Below are 18,108 nucleotides of genomic sequence, written 5' to 3' on the forward strand. Positions count from 1 at the left end.
CAAGATGGACTTTGGAGAAGTGGGCTGAGCAGCCAGCCCTTTGTGTCAGCCGCTCTGGTTCCCTCCTGTGGAAGAAAGAAGGACAGCATTAATCACTTTTGTTCTGGACAAGATGATCAAACGTAGAATCAGACGTGGATTCAAACCGTCATTTATAACCCTCACGCCAGTTCATATCCTATTTTGAATCTCTAAGCCTAATAGTAAGCCTCCTTTGAAATCGTAATTCTTACAGAACTTTTCTTAACTAAATGCCTAGTAAATGCAGCCCTTCTTCTCCCATTGGCGACCCCCCCCCCCCCTCCCTCCCTCCCTGCGTGCGGCACCTCTGCGCGCCCCTGGCCTGCTGTACTGTATGTACTGTCCATTGTGACGTCAGATGAAACAAGCAAAGATGCTCTCGAACGCGTCATGCATGAACTGTTGAATCTTGCACACCAAAATTAATCGCACAGACAGCAGATGAAAGACGTACGTGAATGAATGACCACGTTGAACATAACGTGCAAATGCTATCGATCAACCTGTCTATGCTTTCATTTCGAACAGGCTGAATCGAAGAATCCACACGCTTGGATATCTGGACAAACAAGGCAATGCGACAAGAAATGATGTGCGAATTTATTACCACCATCGTTTCAGTCTTGGTTCATTTCGAACTCTGCGTCACGACGCCATCTTCCCTACCAGCTAACTTGCATGGTAGCGTGTCACCTTCGCCTCATGTGGTTAGTTGAAGTTGCATAAATCGTCACTAGTTCAGTGGAAATACGGACAGTTACTAGCGTCTAAAACTTTTTATTATGTTGAAATAGAGTAAAACATGGCGGTGTGACAGCGCCGGTCCCGTGGTGTAATGGTTAGCACTCTGGACTTTGAATCCAGCGATCCGAGTTCAAATCTCGGCGGGACCTCGTCCTTTTATTTCGTATTTTTCAATGTGGGTGAATAATTTGCGCTCTGATGTAATAGTACAATACAGTGATTCTGTTCTAACTTTTGTATCTTCGAACCTATTTATTAAACCATGCGAACCGGCTCACTCATAAGCTCTACTCACTCCCAGTTATAACTTGGGTCTGTCTCTTCGAACCTTTTTATTAGACCACGAGAACCGTCTCACTCATAAAAAAAATACAAATAATAATAAAATAATAATAAATAAAAATTCAATTTTTTCTTTTAGTTTCCCTAATTTGAACATTTAATTCTCTTCTCATACCCTCCTACAATATGCCCATAGATCATTGGGGCACCCCTGGTTTGGAAATCACTGTTGTCATGCATGAAATAAAGTTTCAAATTCAAATAGATTTATATTTGGATACTGTGAATGTATGCGTGATGATACATATATACATGTCGTGTATACACGCTCACATTCCTACAGTGCTAAAATAATACACGCATACAGTACATACTGGAGATCCTGCTCCACTGTCGTCGTGCATAAAATATATTTCAGGATTTAAATAGAGTTTATATATGGATACTGTGAATGTATGCGTAATGATACACAGCGAACAAATATCACACACATAAATAAAATATATACTGTAGATTCATCCATTTTCTCTACCGTTTCCAAGGTCACACTACAAACATAACACTAATAGTTGTATTTAATGTTTTATGCATATGCGTCTTTTTTTAAATTTTTTATTTAAATATCGTATTTGTCTTTATTGGGGTCAATGGTGAGCTGGTGCCTGTCCTATCTGGTAATAGGCGGGCTCCACCTGTTTGCATATCTCAAATATCACATTTAAACATTTTCATTTCAGAACAAAGCGTTGTGTGTATTTTTGTAGAATTTTATTTCACACAGTTCTTCTTCAGAGGCATAAAATATATTACTTCTTTTACAGACAAACATTATGAAAATTGCATTTGTGCTCACTGAAGTTACACTGTTTGTAAAAAACAAAACAAACAAAAAATCCCACACACAGACACACGAGTGAAAAAAATAATAAAAAAACAAACTTGAAATATATTTTTACACTTTGTCTTTGGTTGTTGTTGTTTTTTTAAATTTTGGGGTATTTTTCCAAGAATCTTGGTTGTCTTGTGAAAATAAAAACCAACCAACCAGGTCAGGACCAATGTGAGGTCCTTCTGAGGCATGGAGAAAGTGAGGTAATGTCTCTGTTGAAAATGACCTTAGCAGCGTGACATGTTTCCCAGATTGAGAAACGTTTCAGCTTTAAGGCATGAACTTGTGATTTCAAGTCACAAAAATATTCATATATTCTCTCTTTGAATTGGTTGACACGTTTATGGCTGTGTATGACTGACTTTGTCTTTTGGTTCATGAAGATTGATGAAAATATGTAAAGTTCATGAGTTTTTTTGTGTGTGTAATCCTGCTCACATGTAAAAATCCAATAATTCGTAACCTCTCTTCTCTAGACCGCAATCTAACTGAGAACATAAATCCACTATTCAACAATCAATTCCACACAATCAGAATGACAGATCCTCTTTGGTAAAACCTCCATTGTCAACATGACTGCTTATAAAAACCCAAATCAAAACAAAGTCAATGATTGTGTGTTTTTTTGTGCTGTAATGTCAGAAACGTGTGTAGACCTCCAAAATGTCTACAGATGTTTCATCGTCGTAGCTGTGGTCCAAGCATAACTTTATTGATGAAGTTGACAATGGCCACTGCAGGTTGCTCTGGATCCAGCTCTGCAAAAAGGTGACACACATTCTCTGTGGCGCTGCCCGTCCGCCTGGCGACAAAACCAAACATCCTGGCGCCAAAAAAAAAAGAAAAAAAAAAAGAGAGAGAGCCTTTACATCTCCGTTTTTACAGTCTGAGCACCACCACCATGTACAATGTGTTAATTGCCGTGCGATGTTGGTCGTATGACTTGCTAAAACAGGAAGTCAAGCACTTACTTGCTGGACGTGCTATCACTGTTAGTCCATCTGAAGCACGGCACACAAATAGAAACAGAAGACAATTGCAGGAATACATAAATCAGGAGCTCAAACTGATGATCCAGACTAAATAGAGACTTACTAAAACATTACTTCAAAAAAATAAAAAAAAGGGGGTGGGGGTGCCAAGCACTGATAATTCTGCTTTTATTAGTCGCCTGGAAAATTATTTAAGCTCACACGCATACACACTATTTTATTTTTTTTAATAACTGTTTCAAGAGGTCTCACCTCTGGTCTTGTGGGTCGAGACTGCTGAAAGTCACACTGCTGATGGGGTAGTGCCTCCGGAAAAATAACCTGTGCAAACACAACCAGGATCGGTTTGAAGTGCATCATCAAGAAAATATCATGTCACTGAGCTATACCTTCTTTTGCTGTCAGTCAGAGTGATGCCCTGAGAGGAAACTTTAAAATGGACCATTGTTGCAGCAGGACGTGGACTCAGAGCCAAAGTACTTTTAGTTGCTTTGGAAACGGCTTCCGGTCCCGTTAATGATTCCGTTTCCACGGAGTTCAGATAGAGAACGTTGCAAGCTTCAGATAAATCACAAGAATGGGTTTTAAACATGGTGAACAGCATTGTGAGGCTTTACTGACCTCTACTGGTCAAAGGTAAGAACTGCAAAAACCCGTTGCACAACTTTCTATGAGCAGTTTTGTTGATTGTTCTTTGACACATTTACGGCACACTGAACAAAACTGTTGATAGAAATCAAGTTGTGGGTCAGCAGAATAATTGAATCCAAATCTTACCTGCTCCCTGTTTAAGGAGGTCGGCCGCCGTGCTTGTGTTTGTTACAGTCCGTAGCTCCTGAAGATCACCGATGAGATCTAAAACATTGCACACCTCATAAATGCATTTTTACTTGACTTGGGAAACACTCCAATGTCCAACCCAAAAGTGATACAAGTTGTTTAACCAATTAAAAAAAGGAAATTAATATGAGTTGGTAGACATTCAGAGGAGAATAGAACCAGACTACTAGAACCAATTTGACCTCTTTCCGGGACACGAAGAGCACATGGCAAAGAGATGGGTGTGATTGAATGTTGATACACCAGGGCAGACAAACTCCCTAAAGCAAGAATAAGTACAAAAAAAATTAATAAATGAAAGTAACCATGGAAAACCACACCTGATGGAGATAGCAGAGAACATCAACTTACCAAAATATGCTTCATTCTGACAGCCCTTGATTTTGACACCTCGCGGTCCTGTCTCAATGAGGAAATGTCTCACGAGCTGTTCCAGGACATCTGCTGTGAGATGATGAATTGTATGGAGGGGGTGAGTATGAAACTTTTTTTTTCTAACAACAGACTAGCTCATGTCTTAAAACTGTCACCTTTGCTTCCAGCGATGTTGGCATTAGGAGGAGGTGTGGCTACTTTGAGGGCCAGACCGTAGGCACCTTGGAAGGAATTACTGTCTCTGATAAGGAAAGTTCCCGGTTCCTTGTCCTTCAACACTGCGATGGCTGCGGAGAGAACAAGAGTGAGGTGTTGTAAACACTGAAACATACACCAGTAGTTTGGTTCCAACTCACCTTGGTCTCTGGAGATGCTTGGTTTGTACCAATACTTGGAACTATCTTGGACAAACTTAGCGTTGACCCTGATGTCCTCCCTGCTGCTGCTATACTGCGCGTAACTCTGTTTCTGCTCTGCCGTAATTGGGGACAAAGCCATATTGTGCGTGGGGGAAGGCGCCGGAGAGCCTCGTAGATGAGAAGTGTGCCCGTTAAGCGATCCAGGTGTCCCTGAAAGTCGTTTCTTCTCCGGGAGTGGCGGCTGAGCGGCTGGGATTGTGATTGCGGTGTAGCCGGTGTAAGGGACATGTGGGACGCTCAGTAACGGGTAGTAATAAGGTGCGAGGGGGAAAGTTGGCGTATGGTAACCATCAGGCACAGGCGACGGTGGTTTGGCGGGGTCAGTGGAGCTGTCTCTCTCGGGCGTTTGGCGAAACTCTGACGCCGATGGGGAGCTGCGACAAGGGGACTCACTTGGAGAAATTTGTGAGGAGTTGATGGAAGACCTCGGACCGGCAACGTGTGTCGCGCTGCAGGAGGATGGGCCGTCACTCGGTGCATTTGAGCCGTTGACGTGGTCTTCCACCGGGGTGATGATAATAGTGGTACTTTGAGACTGATCTGTATCTTCGTTATTTTCTTTGACTTTTAGTTCCTCGAGTTTCTTTCCACCAGATGTACGAGTGTGAGGAGGTTCGCTTGACGGCGGTGTTACTTCGGGACTTTCGGATTGTTCTTCTGCCTCTGCTATTAAAAGTGTTTTGCTTCCATTTATGTTGAACTCCAGTGCTAGTGAGGCGTCTTGACTTAAACTGCAAGTATGAGAGAAAATTCAACTGTTGTATCAATGATAAATATCTGAAATGTCTTCTCTGCATCAACTCGACAAAGGTGAGGGGTTACCTACCTGTCATCTGTGTGTGTGGGGCTGTTGCCGCCAATGACTGTATAGTCATGATCGGAATCCAGAGTCTGGGTGCTTGATCTGTCGCCTTTACCCTTTGAACTCTGCGATACGTCAACCTCTGCGCTAGCTGTGGCCTTTTCCACTTAAAGAAGAAAAAAAAAAATCAGATGAATGTAGATTGCAGAATTATATATTATTCTAAGAAAGTCCCATCCATTTTTTTTTTTACCTTTGAGATGCTCATTCTGATGATCTTTGGCTTCTGGAGGGGTCCCTGAAAGTATTTCTCTGCTATTGGCAGGCAGAGGAGAGGCTGACCCAGAGAGGTAACCCGAAGCATAACCTCGACTCTCGTGGCTCTCGACGGGAGATGATTGGTAAGGAGAGCAGGGGCAAGATTGTCGTGGGGGCGGAGGGCTGTGGTATCCACTGCTGACTCCGTCCCGTGTGTCCATCACAGGTTGGGGGCTGTGATAACTCTGGTGAGGTCCAAGGACAAACCTTTGCTGTTCCGCTCCCTGTTTTAAAGCAGCAACAGAGTGACAGACGTGATACGGCGGCACGGCTGATTGACAATGCCAGAAGTCAGCCTCTCCTGGCACTTCCCACGGGTTTTTACTTTCCCACAATGCCTCTCTAGTTCGTTGTAATCCCACCGCCTGGTCCGGATGCATCGAATGGAGCAGTCTGACCGAGGCCGCTTGGTGCTCCCGCCTGCTGGAGCAATCTCGGCAAGGACATTGATTTGGAGGATTGAAGAACATCTCTCGGTATGGGCTTGAATGGAGTGACTGGTGGGAAAGGTGAGCGCTGGGGTTTTGGCTGGCATAATGGAAGCCTTGGCATTCATCATTGTAGTGTCTGTTCGAAGCCGGAAGGGTGTGACTGTGCGAATGCTCGGAAGCGGAATAAGGGAAGCACGGTCTGTGGAGACAAGGTACAGATGGAGCCGGGTGTTCCCACGCTAACTCGGGCAGAGGATGGACACTATGGCGATGACAGAGTTCCATATGAGTCAAATGAGGTGGAGGTGACACGGATTTGGTCGCTAAGGTCGGCAGGGTTTGGCTTTTGGGATGTTTTTTAATACTGTTGCGGCATCCAGCACAGTGGCCGTTGGATGGGCACGCCTCTTGTTCCCATTGCCGCCCCGCCCCTCCACACTTGAGAGCTGCTCGACCGCAACATGAGTGTTCTTGCCTCAATCCACCCGTATTTAACAGATTTGCTTCATCTAAAATCTCCGTCTCTCTGTCTTTGTCTCGTACACGCTCTCTCGTTCCCCTTTCTCCTTTTTCCGTCAGATTTTCAGTGGTCTGGCTTTCGGGATGGGAAGTCAAGGGGACGCAGCTGGAAGTGCTGGTGAGAGTTTGCGGCTGGCTAGAGATCTGTGTCTTCACCGTTGGGCTGCTGCTGAGGCATCCGTTGGGTGAGGAAGTCGGGACCGGTCCTCGGCGTTTTCTCACCTGTGCGTACAGACTACCGTCCAGAGGACCCCGGGTATGAGAAATATCTGGTGGAAACAGGAAGTTAGCCTGAGACAACTCCAGTTATGCGCCGGCAGTGGTGAATAGTACTCGTTCAAAAGCTTAATGATGATGTGGAAGAAGAAGATATGTTTCCCAATCAAATGCAAATGAATCCAATGAAGAATTTTCTTACTCCCTGGGCTGTCTTGATGGTGCAGGTTCAAGTTCTCATAAGAATCCCATCTGACTACCGGATCTGATGTGTTGTAGTTCATTTTGATGGAGGCATCTGTCTTTTGGTTTTCTTGAAAGCACACACAAAATTGGACTAAGTAAAAAAAAAAAAAAAAAAAAAAAAAAAAAATCACATTAAAGATACTCAAGACTTCAGAACTTGGATATATTCACCGTTTATTTTTTCTGGGCTGCTAGAAAAGATAAATTCCACTGCAGCATCACGAGGGAACCGGTCATCTATAAAAAGATACACAATGTCCAAAATATCACCTTGACTGCAGAAATTATAAAAGCACTCTTATTATTATTATGATGATGATGATGTGAAATTACTAAAAATCTCTTAACAGTGTCACTTTAATTGAAAAGTTGGTCAATTTATACCTTGTAAAAAGGCACTTAAGCATGTACCAAGACCACCGCTGACTAAAACATATCCAAACAAGCGCCACATTAGCGTGACTTTGAAATAGTTCTCACACTTATATCGATTTTCCAAAACGTGGCCTTTGATTCAATTTAGTAAAATCTGGGGCTTCCCTTTTTTTTTTTTTTACCTGCGCAAGCTACGTCAAGGTCCTTCTTGCCAAACCACAGCTGGGCACCATGAATGGTGCACGTGTGGAACTGGATCCTGAACACCACTTCTCTCTCTGCTGCCTGGCTCCGTCGATGATAGCACTTGACCTGAGAAGAAGAAAAGAACTTGATGAAAAGGTTCATACAGAAAGTGCTTCAAAGATATTTGAACCGTAGGCAAATATATTGGACCACCAGACCGTTACACGGAAAGTAAATGACTTATGGAAAAGAAAATACAAATTACAAGTAGTCTTTTGTGACATTGTGCAGTTTCTCACCAGAATGTCCCCCTTTAACAATAACGCCGGTTCCATCATCACACACAGTTTCCTGGACCTCGAGGTCTGAGGGTTGCTGGAAAAACACGCGAGAGCTCGATTACAAACAAATATAAGAGCAGTCAAAACATGTCTTTGTCGAGTAAATCAAACGTAAACAACTTGGACTTAAACGTAAGCAGTCGGGCAGCCATCATCTAAACATAGACAGTGGGCCAGTAAAAGGAACGTCTGTCTGTTTGAGATGAATGAGGAACATGGCGGAAGATTAGTGACCACTCACTAGACGCATGAGGTGTAGATCAGCTGTAGTGACTGGTAGATCTTCAGAAATGGAAAGTAACCTGCAGAGAAAAAAAAGAACATTTACAGACAGTTGCTTTTTATTTTTGAACGACCTTTGTGTCCATAAAACGTACCTCCTCCCGTCTGAAAATTTGGCAGTGATGGAATAAGAATCTGATGAAGGAACAAAGGACTGCTGTTCATTTTAATGGCACCGGAGAGCAGACCACCAAAGTAGTAGATGTACCTGAAGAAGGCAGGTGAGGATAAATTGATGAAAGAAAAAGAAGAGAAATGAAGACATATTTTTTTGTTCTATTTTCTGGCTGGTTCAACACAAGAAGCGTCTTGTTTTAAACTGCAATTGGCCAAGTCCACCACAGTGAGGCGCAACTTGACCCAATTGTTCTTCCATACACCTTTTTTGCGACCTGAAATGAGTGAGACCTGTTCTGAGAGGGCTGAAGGGAAGAAGAAACTTTGTCCTCGCAGAACTTCCTCATGGCCAGCGTGGTGAGCGCCTGGTCCGCTCTGTGAACACCCAATTCTTTTTACAAATGTGTATGACAGCTTCATTTATTAAAATTAGAAAAAAATTAATTACCCTGCTGAGATCTTGCTGTAGTGCATGTAGGCCGACACAATGACCCCCGTCTTCCCTTTGTTTCCCTGTCGGAACAAACAACAATATCCTGTCACGATCAGAATGTCTTCATTTTTGCGCCGTGTTTGTGTTGCACTGACCTTACAGTGGAGAACCGCGACATTATTCGGATCGGCGCTAAGCCACGTCTCCATAGCCTTACATACGGTACAGATCCTGTCCAAAGGTGGAGCGTGGAGATCGGGCCAGCCAAAGTCCTGCACCTGCAGCCATAAAAAAAAAAAAAAAAAAAAAAAGGAGCTGGGCATTTGATGTTATGCTGCTTTTGAATATATATTTTCAAATCGTACCTTTGGGATGAGTTTTGTCATGTCGTGTCTCTTCTCTGATAAATTCAAAAGCTGGGGGGGGTGAAGAAATCACGAGTGAATTCTTTTTTTTACATAGCCAAATGATCTTCACTGTAATGATCTAAAAAAAATTGTGACTGACCAAAAACTTGTCTTGGTGCTTGGATTTAAGCATGGTCGCCATTTCCTGTAGCTCCCCATGGTACCGCTGTTCTTCAAGCTCTGGCATGAAGAAGACCGAGATGATCCTCTCCGTGATATAGGTGAGGTCGATGTCGTAGTGGCGCTCCATCACCTGCTCCATGACTTGCTCTTCACTTTTACTTCTGAACATTGAAATCATTTCAAATTCAAATATTGGGTCTTTATTTTGACTTCGGAGGAGGAAGCTTTCCTACGCTACCTCGGCATGGAGCTTCTTTTCTTCAGTGATGCAGATTTCATGGAATTGAGCTAAAAAAAAAAAAAAAAACCACACACGGACGGGAATGCAGCTCGGTGAGTGCACTGTGAATTTTTAAGCCAAACACATGTCCATAACATACCTGGTCTGGTGTTGAGGCACAGGTGGTGGACACCTAGAAGAAGAAGCAACACAAAGTTACCAATGGTGAGAATATGTGAAGATCCACAAATAAAAAACATTTTGCAACGCATCTACCATTCTCCAGACTGTCTCATATCCCCCCCCCCCCCCCCCTCAGCAATGAGTCACAGGCTAAAAATAAAAAAAAATAAAAAAGATTCAAGACTTCCACTGTAAACCTTGACAGGCAACACCTTGTCAACTTTTCACCTTTGAACCCTTGAAAGGGAATGATTGGCATCCAAGCGGCCTTCTCGGATGGAAGGTCCAGCCAGTCGATGACAGGTGTCGGCAACAAGTTAACAAGTTGCATGCCTATCCAATTGAATGCTTCCTCAATACAAAACAGTTTTGGAGCATTTTAGGATTTGAGTGTACTTTCTAAAAACATATAGCAATAACATAGTTAGGTCGAAATTGTTAAAATATAAATGTATCGAACAGACTGGTGCTCCTGATGAAGTCTTTCTTTCAAGCACACAAAGATAACAAAACTAGCATAAAAGCCACAGCGGGAAAACGGGAGGACATGTAAACATTGCCGTCGGGGCAAGAACTTATGTTTTTAATCAGGGTCGTTAAGAAGCTGAAGGGTGCTCGGCTTCAGGAAGGAACAGTAGGAGACGGACGCAACCTCCACATGTATGAGCGACCGTGCATCAAAAACACATGTATGCAGAAACGCTTGACATATAAAAACAACAGAAAGAGACGCGAGAGTCAACAGGAAATAATTTGGAACAGGATGTCAGCGTTGGTCAACAGTGGTTGAGTCCTGCACGTGGTTGGTGGCGCTGCCGGCCGCGGGCTTTGGTGAATGTGTGTGTGTCTGTGTGTCTGTGTGTCTGTGTGTGTGTGTGTGTGTGTGTGTGTGTGTGTGTGTAGGGGGGGTTGGCTGAGCCATCTGGTTCAGCTTGTCTTGTTCATCAGTGTGCTTTACGGTGGCGCCAATGACAGCGCGCCATCACAGCCCCCGGGGACTGACTCTGTGCCCATCGGCTTTCATTTGTCAACATGCTAACGTTTGTTACCATACATAAGTTTTCTTCTAAGGTCACCGTCATGACAACCATGAGAAAAAAAATGGTAATTCATTCATATGCCCTAGATATGAATGACCAAAGTAATTCCAGGGAAAAGGTCATCCCCCCCACCCCCTTGAGCTGCTGATGGAAAAGTGTATGGGAGACACAGACGTGCCATCCAGGACGGGCGAAAGCTGACATCAGACGAAGGGAGAAGTGACTAAGCCTTCTCATTTGGAAGTGGAATGGCAAAAAGAACCAGAGCTTATTCCATATTACACCATCTGTCAATATGTCGGCTGAAGGTAAACAATAATGAAGCTGCTGTCATCATTTATTGAGGAGAGGCTGAAAGAATGAAGCAGCTCTGGCTTCCCCTCTACCTCCATCTGAAGACCTCAGGAAAGGATGAAGAAAAAGAAGAATGCCTTTAGAGACCAACAACCATCGCCACTGAGCGGTAATCGAGCGAGCGAATGATTAGACAGACATGTCAACAGCTGAAAATTCCTTCTGAGGAGATCAGAAAGATGTCAGACAGCTATTTTGATCAGGCTCCTGAATATAGATCACAAGTCCTTCTGGCTGCTCTTTTACTGGCTATCATATCGTACATGCGGTTGTCTGTAGCCCCATATATAATAATAATAATTTAAAAAAAAAACGGGAAGTCCATCTGGAATTATTAATCCTGCCAGAATGGTGACAAAATTGAATTCAACAAACCAAACAACGTGTTTATTGCTTGATGATGGATATGAGGAAATTAAAGAGATGTGTCACTTTAGATAAGGCGAAGAAAGCGTGTTGAATTCAACTAAGCTAAGCATTACATGCTAATAGTTTGCCCGGCCGTAACTATAAATAGTTGCCGTGGGAGGCGATATGTCAACATGTTAATCTGGTAACACAGATGTTCATCAGCAAAATCCATCGCCGACCTAGTGAGGACCTCCTCTCTGCACGCTTCTCAATGATCGGCTTTGTTACCTGCGGAGCCATGCACTTTAACTATAACAGCAAAGTCCAAACTATTACCTGCAAAACATGAAGACAATAATTCCAGTGTTGTTTACAAATCTGGATATCTTCATTTTCATCACTACCGCTATATTCTTTCATACAATTGCAAAAGCATCAATATGCAACATCAGCATCCATCACATTGTTGTTATTGATAAAAGGGGGCGGGGTTTGCGCCAATGGATTGAATGATTCAAATCCTATTCAACCATCTTCAATCCTCATCTATTTCTCTGGAGTTCATCCCAGGAGTCTGGTAAAAAGCAAAACAACACCTTGCAAATGCAAAGCACATATGGATAAATAACCCTTCCTAGTCACATTCACACTGGCACAAAGTGGGAACAGAAGAGCTTCCACGCAACCCATTAATATTAAAAATTCAAAGATGCATATTTTTTTTGTAGGTCACATCGCACGTCTATTTTTAAATATTTGCAGCAAAAGAAATCTTCTGTTGGAATACCGTGCAATCATCCTGCATTAACACAGCATATTGAAAGTTCATTGCCGCATAGTAGATTTAACGTGACACAAAAACTAAAGAAGCTACACAAAGTGCTGTAAGTTTTTGTTTTTTTTTCTTTACCTCTCACAAGGAGCTTCAGTCCTTGCCTCCCTCTCTGAGTTGTCCACTCCGCACACTGGCACACGTACTCAGCCTGGCTCTGACTCTCTCTGTCACACACATAAAGCCATTGCTCACTCTCTCCCGCTCTGTCTCGTATGACAACACACACATGCACTCTCGACCACGCTGCCGGCAGCAGTCGCCACATAGCTTTCTTTTTCCCCTCCCGCCCTGTCTGTGCTTCAGGCCACACAACCACCAACACCCCCCCCCCCACACACACACACACACACAGTAAAACATGCCTACTCTGCTCTTCAATGATTATTTCCAATGACCTTCCAAATTCTAAATCATGCACACATAAAATACTTTTGACTGTCACAATGCACTTAAAGTGCCAAATTCACCTTCCCGGAAAGTTCTAACAACGTCCGCACGCACAACCCTGCCAGCTGCCTCTCACCTATTTGTGTCCCCAACACCAATCGCTCCGTGACAAGCATCTACGGCACTCTTGTTATTTTCTATATTTACCCTCTTCTTCCATCCACATTGATCACGATGGTGATGTTGATGATGACCACTCTGGCCGAATCAACGTCCAACAAGCCACTCCGCTGTCCATCTCCGTGGTAACACAGTATGACAAAAACAATAATCCTCTTTTAGGAGTAGACTGCTGAAGCACAACAGCTGCTAGTGTCCAGTGGCTATTAGGTCATTTTGTGTGCCATTGGGAATCCTGCAGGGATTTGAGGTGACGGGGTTCAGCACAAGTATAATATGCTTAATTGTGCCGCTTCTGTGGCCGTTTGGGACCTCCACACTTTTAGGATTCAAGTTTTTCCACGTTCCTTCTGAGTCAACTTATCCGATCGTACCTTGTCATATAAAATGTCTTGATTAATTCAAGAGGGCGTTCCAGCTCAATGCATGATTGCGCAATTAATACAGAGGCATCCCTTCCTGTAAAAAAAAAACAAAAAAAAAACAGGCAACACAACCCCCTGTGTAGTGATGTAGACATAACCGCTGTAGGTTACCACGATGAATTACTCATAGCGACCTGGGCTGCTTGCTGTTCAAGAAAGGGGCTGGCCTTTTCCAAAGCTGACATCTAGGTCAGTGAACATGCCTCGGCCGTCCACATCTTTGCTCTCCAACGTGAGGTCAAGACTATAGAGGGCTCACTTCAGCTTCCCGTGCTACTTTTTGGTAACCTTGCGTAGGAGATACCGAAGCCCCCACCGAAGACAAAGCGAGTTCATCAAAATCTACTGTTGGCGACCGACTGCCTGTCTCACATCGGGCGAGTGACCCTTGCGCCAAGTCGCTAGCAAGAAAAAAAGTTCCTCCTGGTCTTGTTATCGGTAAACAGTGTTTAAAGGCGCCACATTTACTGTGATGTGTTAGATTTTTCTATTGAGCCATAAACGTGGTAAAATTGTCAAGGGAGAAGAGCTTTGCTCTTGACTGCTATGGCTATAATAATACAAAGAAAGCAAACAGGCAAGGCTTTAAATGAGAGTGGAGATTTTAGAGAATCATTAATGGTACTCGTGCATTTCTGCGACTCTCCCCAGAGGTTCATTTTTTCACTCAACATGATGTCATCCTCCAAGAAAACACCTTCCAGTACGAACCATATCAATGGTGTAAGTCTTTCAGAGGGAGTCCGCCCCCCCATCCCACCCCACCTGTACACAAATGTTTATTTTCCTGTACAACTCAGTGGATCTCCTAATCCCCTGAAATAACATTTCCCGCATGGCTTAAATACTTTTTTTTTGCCTTTTTCCAATGGCTGGGTTTTCCTCACAAGAGTATTTCAGTCCAAACTAATACACAAGCACCTTTTGATTATCCCATTCCCGACCGACTCGCAGTTTGACTCACACTCGCTTGAATTCTGAGCTCACGCATTGCGATGCATTATAAAAGAGCACTTTCTTCTAATGTGCTGTTGTGAATGGACTATAAATCATTTATGAATAGATATGCATGATGCATGAAATACCAACTTCTACCATGAGTTTTTTTGGGGGGGGAGGTTACATAATGTGGACTGCACAAGGTGGAATGTTGTTTTTTCTTTTTCTTAACAATCTGCATGTCCACGGGTCCATTTTTGTAGCTCCACATTTTATGAAACCCGTTCTTGTTTTTTTTTTTTTTTTTATTGCAAAGTGCGAATTTCTGCTCTTCCTGTTAGTTAGAGCAGTAGTCAATGGCGCTATCTTGTGGTGAAAATATCACATTGCACCTTAACCAGCAACAGTTGAATAAAAGAAGGGACCCGGCACTGCTCCTAAAAGTCATGCTTTTACTAAAGTGGGGGAAAAAACCCACACGAGCACGGAGGAACCATGCAAACTCCACACAGTCTAAGCATTCAACGCAGAATTTCTGAACTGGGAGGCAAATTTGCTGACCACTGTGCCAAATAAATTAAAAGTGCCCACTTTCCATTTGGAGATTAACATGAAGAAGGATGCTGTAAATACTAATGTGTTGCTCAAGTCTAAAGCCTTAATAAGGTCAAGGGTAACATTTTCAATTGATTTCACACTTTGGTAAAGTTGTTTTCAAACATACTTGTTTGGTTATGACATTTAAGAGAACTTGCGTCTCCAGGGGATCTCATGACTATCAGCCACAGCAGCAGCAGCAGCAGCAGCAGTTTTAAAAGACCCCACCCATTTGGAGTTTTACAGCCAAAGTCAGTGTCATTCCCGAAGCATGTGAGACCTCTGCACAGACACTTCCACTCCACTTCTCCTTGCATTCTGTTATATATTCTTGTTCAAATAGCAGTTTATGAAATATGAGATATGGATGTCGGATGTAAGAATTAAGTGCCCTTCTCTAGGATGGCCGATGAATGTTTGGAAATGAAAACGTACGACCTTTTAAGACTTCTGCAGAAACAGTGTGCATGTGGAAAATGCTCAAAAAGTCAATTTATTGAAGAATAATAACGTTTTATTCCAGGAGTGCATTCACACTAGTGCTCGGGCCCTAAAAATACACTGCTGTACTACACACAGACACACACAGGCACACACACACACACAGTGAAAATGAATACTGTACTTGATTACGTTGACATAATCACTCCTTGCGAAATGGAAGGGTTTCTTTTTGTGACACCTTACTAGCGATGACATACAGGACCCAAACACACACACACACACACACACACACACACACACACACACACACACACACACACACAAACACATGAACACACGTACACAAAAACTTACTCACACACACAGTCCAGAAGGGACGGGAGCAGGTGGCAAGCCAGGAGTATGCTCCAGTTCAGCCAGGGTATTTATAACAGCGCGGGTAGAAGCAGTCACCTCGGAAGAGCCACAAAAATTCTGAAAATAGGTGCGGGGCTGTTTGTTTGTGTGTGTGCACGTGTGAGAACGAGCGAAACACAGAGGGAAGAAATCTGGACAATTGTATGGAATTAAAGACTGCCGAGTCCACCCATTCTGGAGAGACCATGTTATCATAATTTGGCAGACTCAAACATTACACACGTGCATGGAAATTCACGCACACACACAAGTAAACGCAGGCTTTAAGGAATTTGACGCTTCATGTGATCTCTGTAATGTTTTTTTTTTTAGGCTAAGATCCAGACGGCCATCATAGATTAGGCACATCCGCTCTCACACGTGCAAGAAGCTTTAATGGCGATTTACAACTTACATTTATCCCCAAAAAAAAAAAAAAAAAGAATTGTGATGTTCTAAGCTTCTATTCACACCAGTGTGTGTGTCATTCCAAAGTAAAGCCACTAGACAGACAGACGACAGGTCGAACCGTGGATAGTAACCGACACCACTACTTCCTTTTTACCCTTGACCCCACGGGACATGATTAACAGCCATCACTGGACCGCCGGTTTCATCACTCGTGACGTTGGCTATACGGACAATTGTTTTTGAACACGATGCCATTTTATCTGTCAACTTCCACGCTTAACTCATCCAACGTGCCTCTAAGCAGTCAAGTGGATTGGGAAGATGTTGAAAGTGTACAAGGTGTGAAGCGTGTCTCAATACTTTTGTCCACATCAAGTTTTTCCAAACTGAAAAATGCACCCGAGGTTGGTTGATTGCTTTACTTGTAATCATATTGTAATTTTTTAAGCTTGATTGCAAATAGCAGGTTTGCTCAGATGGAATTTTCTAAGATATTTTATCAGGCATATTAGGAAAGAACTTTTGGATACTTGTCTGCAATGTTTGGCCAACCCTACAATAATGTAAGAAGGTCTGCTACATCTCCAAATAGCAGAACAACACCTGTCTTTGAATCTGAGACAAGGCAAGTTCTTTTAAAGTTATAAATCAAGTAGCGAACATGGCAAGCGGCACAGTTGTTTCACTCCACTCACCTCAACGAGCTGCAGGATCTCGGGGAGCCCCTCGGGGTCGGTCTTTAGAGGGGTACCCTCGGGGTCAGCTTCTTTAATTCTGCCGGCCAGGCTGTGAATGCATCCCATGTTTGCAGTCTTTGGTGGCTCTCGTCATCAATTGCGTTCACCGCTGAAGTTGAGTCACCAGAAGAGAACTTCTCAAAGCTTCACAGCCCATGTCCAAGTCCTGCTCCTCTGACAGATGACTCGCTGCTCCTTTTCCAACTCTTTCTCACTCTTCCCAGTCCTCTCGCACTCCGGCTTTCCTCACTCTCAAAGCATGCGGGTGCATACTCAGCACCTCCCATCTCCCATTCCACTTGCCAACACCTTCCTCTACGTCTGAAGACCCTCAAAGGCGACCCTCCCCGTCGCTCTCATGCACGGACCCTCCTGTCATCCGCCCTCTCACTTCATGGGGCTCCTCTTGCTGTCTCTGCATGGGGGGGGGCAAAGAAGGGAGCAGCTGTTTATGGTCCTTCCTCTTTCCCTGTTGGCTTCACTTCAAGCCCTCTCACTCTCTCGTACTGATAGAGTCGCTTTCAGGCAGCCTGGCCCATCCAGACTCTTTCTAGCACGCACAATACAGGAACAAGCCATTTTTGGGCTCTTCTTTTTTCAGTGTGAGGAGTGCTTGACTTGATTTTAGTATGCAGTTGTTGAGCTGCAAAAAAAAAAAAGCAGGAATTGTCACAAAAATGGTTAACATTTCATTATTATTTAGGCACTATGATTGTTCTGAATGTCACCCTGAAGCTGCAAAAAAAAAAATAGTCCTGCTCATTTAAAATATGGGAGTATATGACCAGGAGCAAAGCCATTACTGCCATCTAGTAGTGGATTGTGATATTACAATTGCAAACTGTATAGTGGAACGCCTCTATTCCTGAGGGATAGGATAGGGCTGGTCCACAAATAGTGAAAACTTGTGCATAGTTGACATCCAATCAAAAATTAATTGTATTTTTTTTCACTTACCTTAGTGGATCAAATTTGAATCCCACTGAATGAATCAAAATCAAATTGTTTAAAATGTTAGTACTGTCTACCATTGTGTCAATTATAATTTGTCAGTCTGTTTGAAAGGATTGCAGAATCTTTGACAGGAAGAAGCATAAATACCGACATCCATTCTTGATTCCTCTCCACTGAGATGAAAACAATGATTGTCTGTGTGCTTGAATCTCAACACAACTCCCTCTCTATGTAGCACAAACTGAACTGTAATTCCTCAGACAAAACTCTTCTTTGAGCAGACCGTTGGGAGAGGGA

The 18,108-nt window shown here is 43.3% G+C and overlaps 1 protein-coding gene and 1 non-coding gene across 2 annotated transcripts; one reads left to right on the top strand and one right to left on the bottom strand.

Moving 5' to 3' along the window:
• Window positions 1-842: 842 nt before the first annotated feature.
• Window positions 843-914, top strand: trnaq-uug (transfer RNA glutamine (anticodon UUG)). Its single transcript has one exon. It is a non-coding gene; the product is annotated as a tRNA-Gln (tRNA).
• A 782-nt stretch (window positions 915-1,696) lies between these two features.
• Window positions 1,697-17,177, bottom strand: LOC147048941 (tensin-2-like). Its single transcript, XM_085923606.1, has 25 exons — window positions 16,816-17,177; window positions 9,739-9,771; window positions 9,597-9,646; window positions 9,336-9,519; window positions 9,194-9,244; window positions 8,984-9,106; window positions 8,844-8,908; window positions 8,687-8,770; window positions 8,374-8,486; window positions 8,238-8,298; window positions 7,955-8,030; window positions 7,652-7,781; window positions 7,266-7,331; window positions 7,051-7,161; window positions 5,618-6,901; window positions 5,389-5,530; window positions 4,500-5,293; window positions 4,299-4,430; window positions 4,120-4,212; window positions 3,951-4,028; window positions 3,706-3,783; window positions 3,318-3,486; window positions 3,181-3,249; window positions 2,908-2,937; window positions 1,697-2,759 (listed from the first exon to the last, which is right to left on the bottom strand). The coding sequence occupies exons 1-25, from the start codon at window positions 16,921-16,923 to the stop codon at window positions 2,615-2,617; spliced, it is 4,269 nt and encodes a 1,422-aa protein (XP_085779732.1). The 5' UTR covers window positions 16,924-17,177; the 3' UTR covers window positions 1,697-2,614.
• Window positions 17,178-18,108: the final 931 nt, after the last annotated feature.

The sequence above is a fragment of the Syngnathus leptorhynchus genome, chromosome 11 (genome assembly GCF_054491065.1).
Source record: "Syngnathus leptorhynchus isolate UIUO chromosome 11, UIUO_Slep, whole genome shotgun sequence".
NCBI lineage: Eukaryota > Metazoa > Chordata > Actinopteri > Syngnathiformes > Syngnathidae > Syngnathus > Syngnathus leptorhynchus.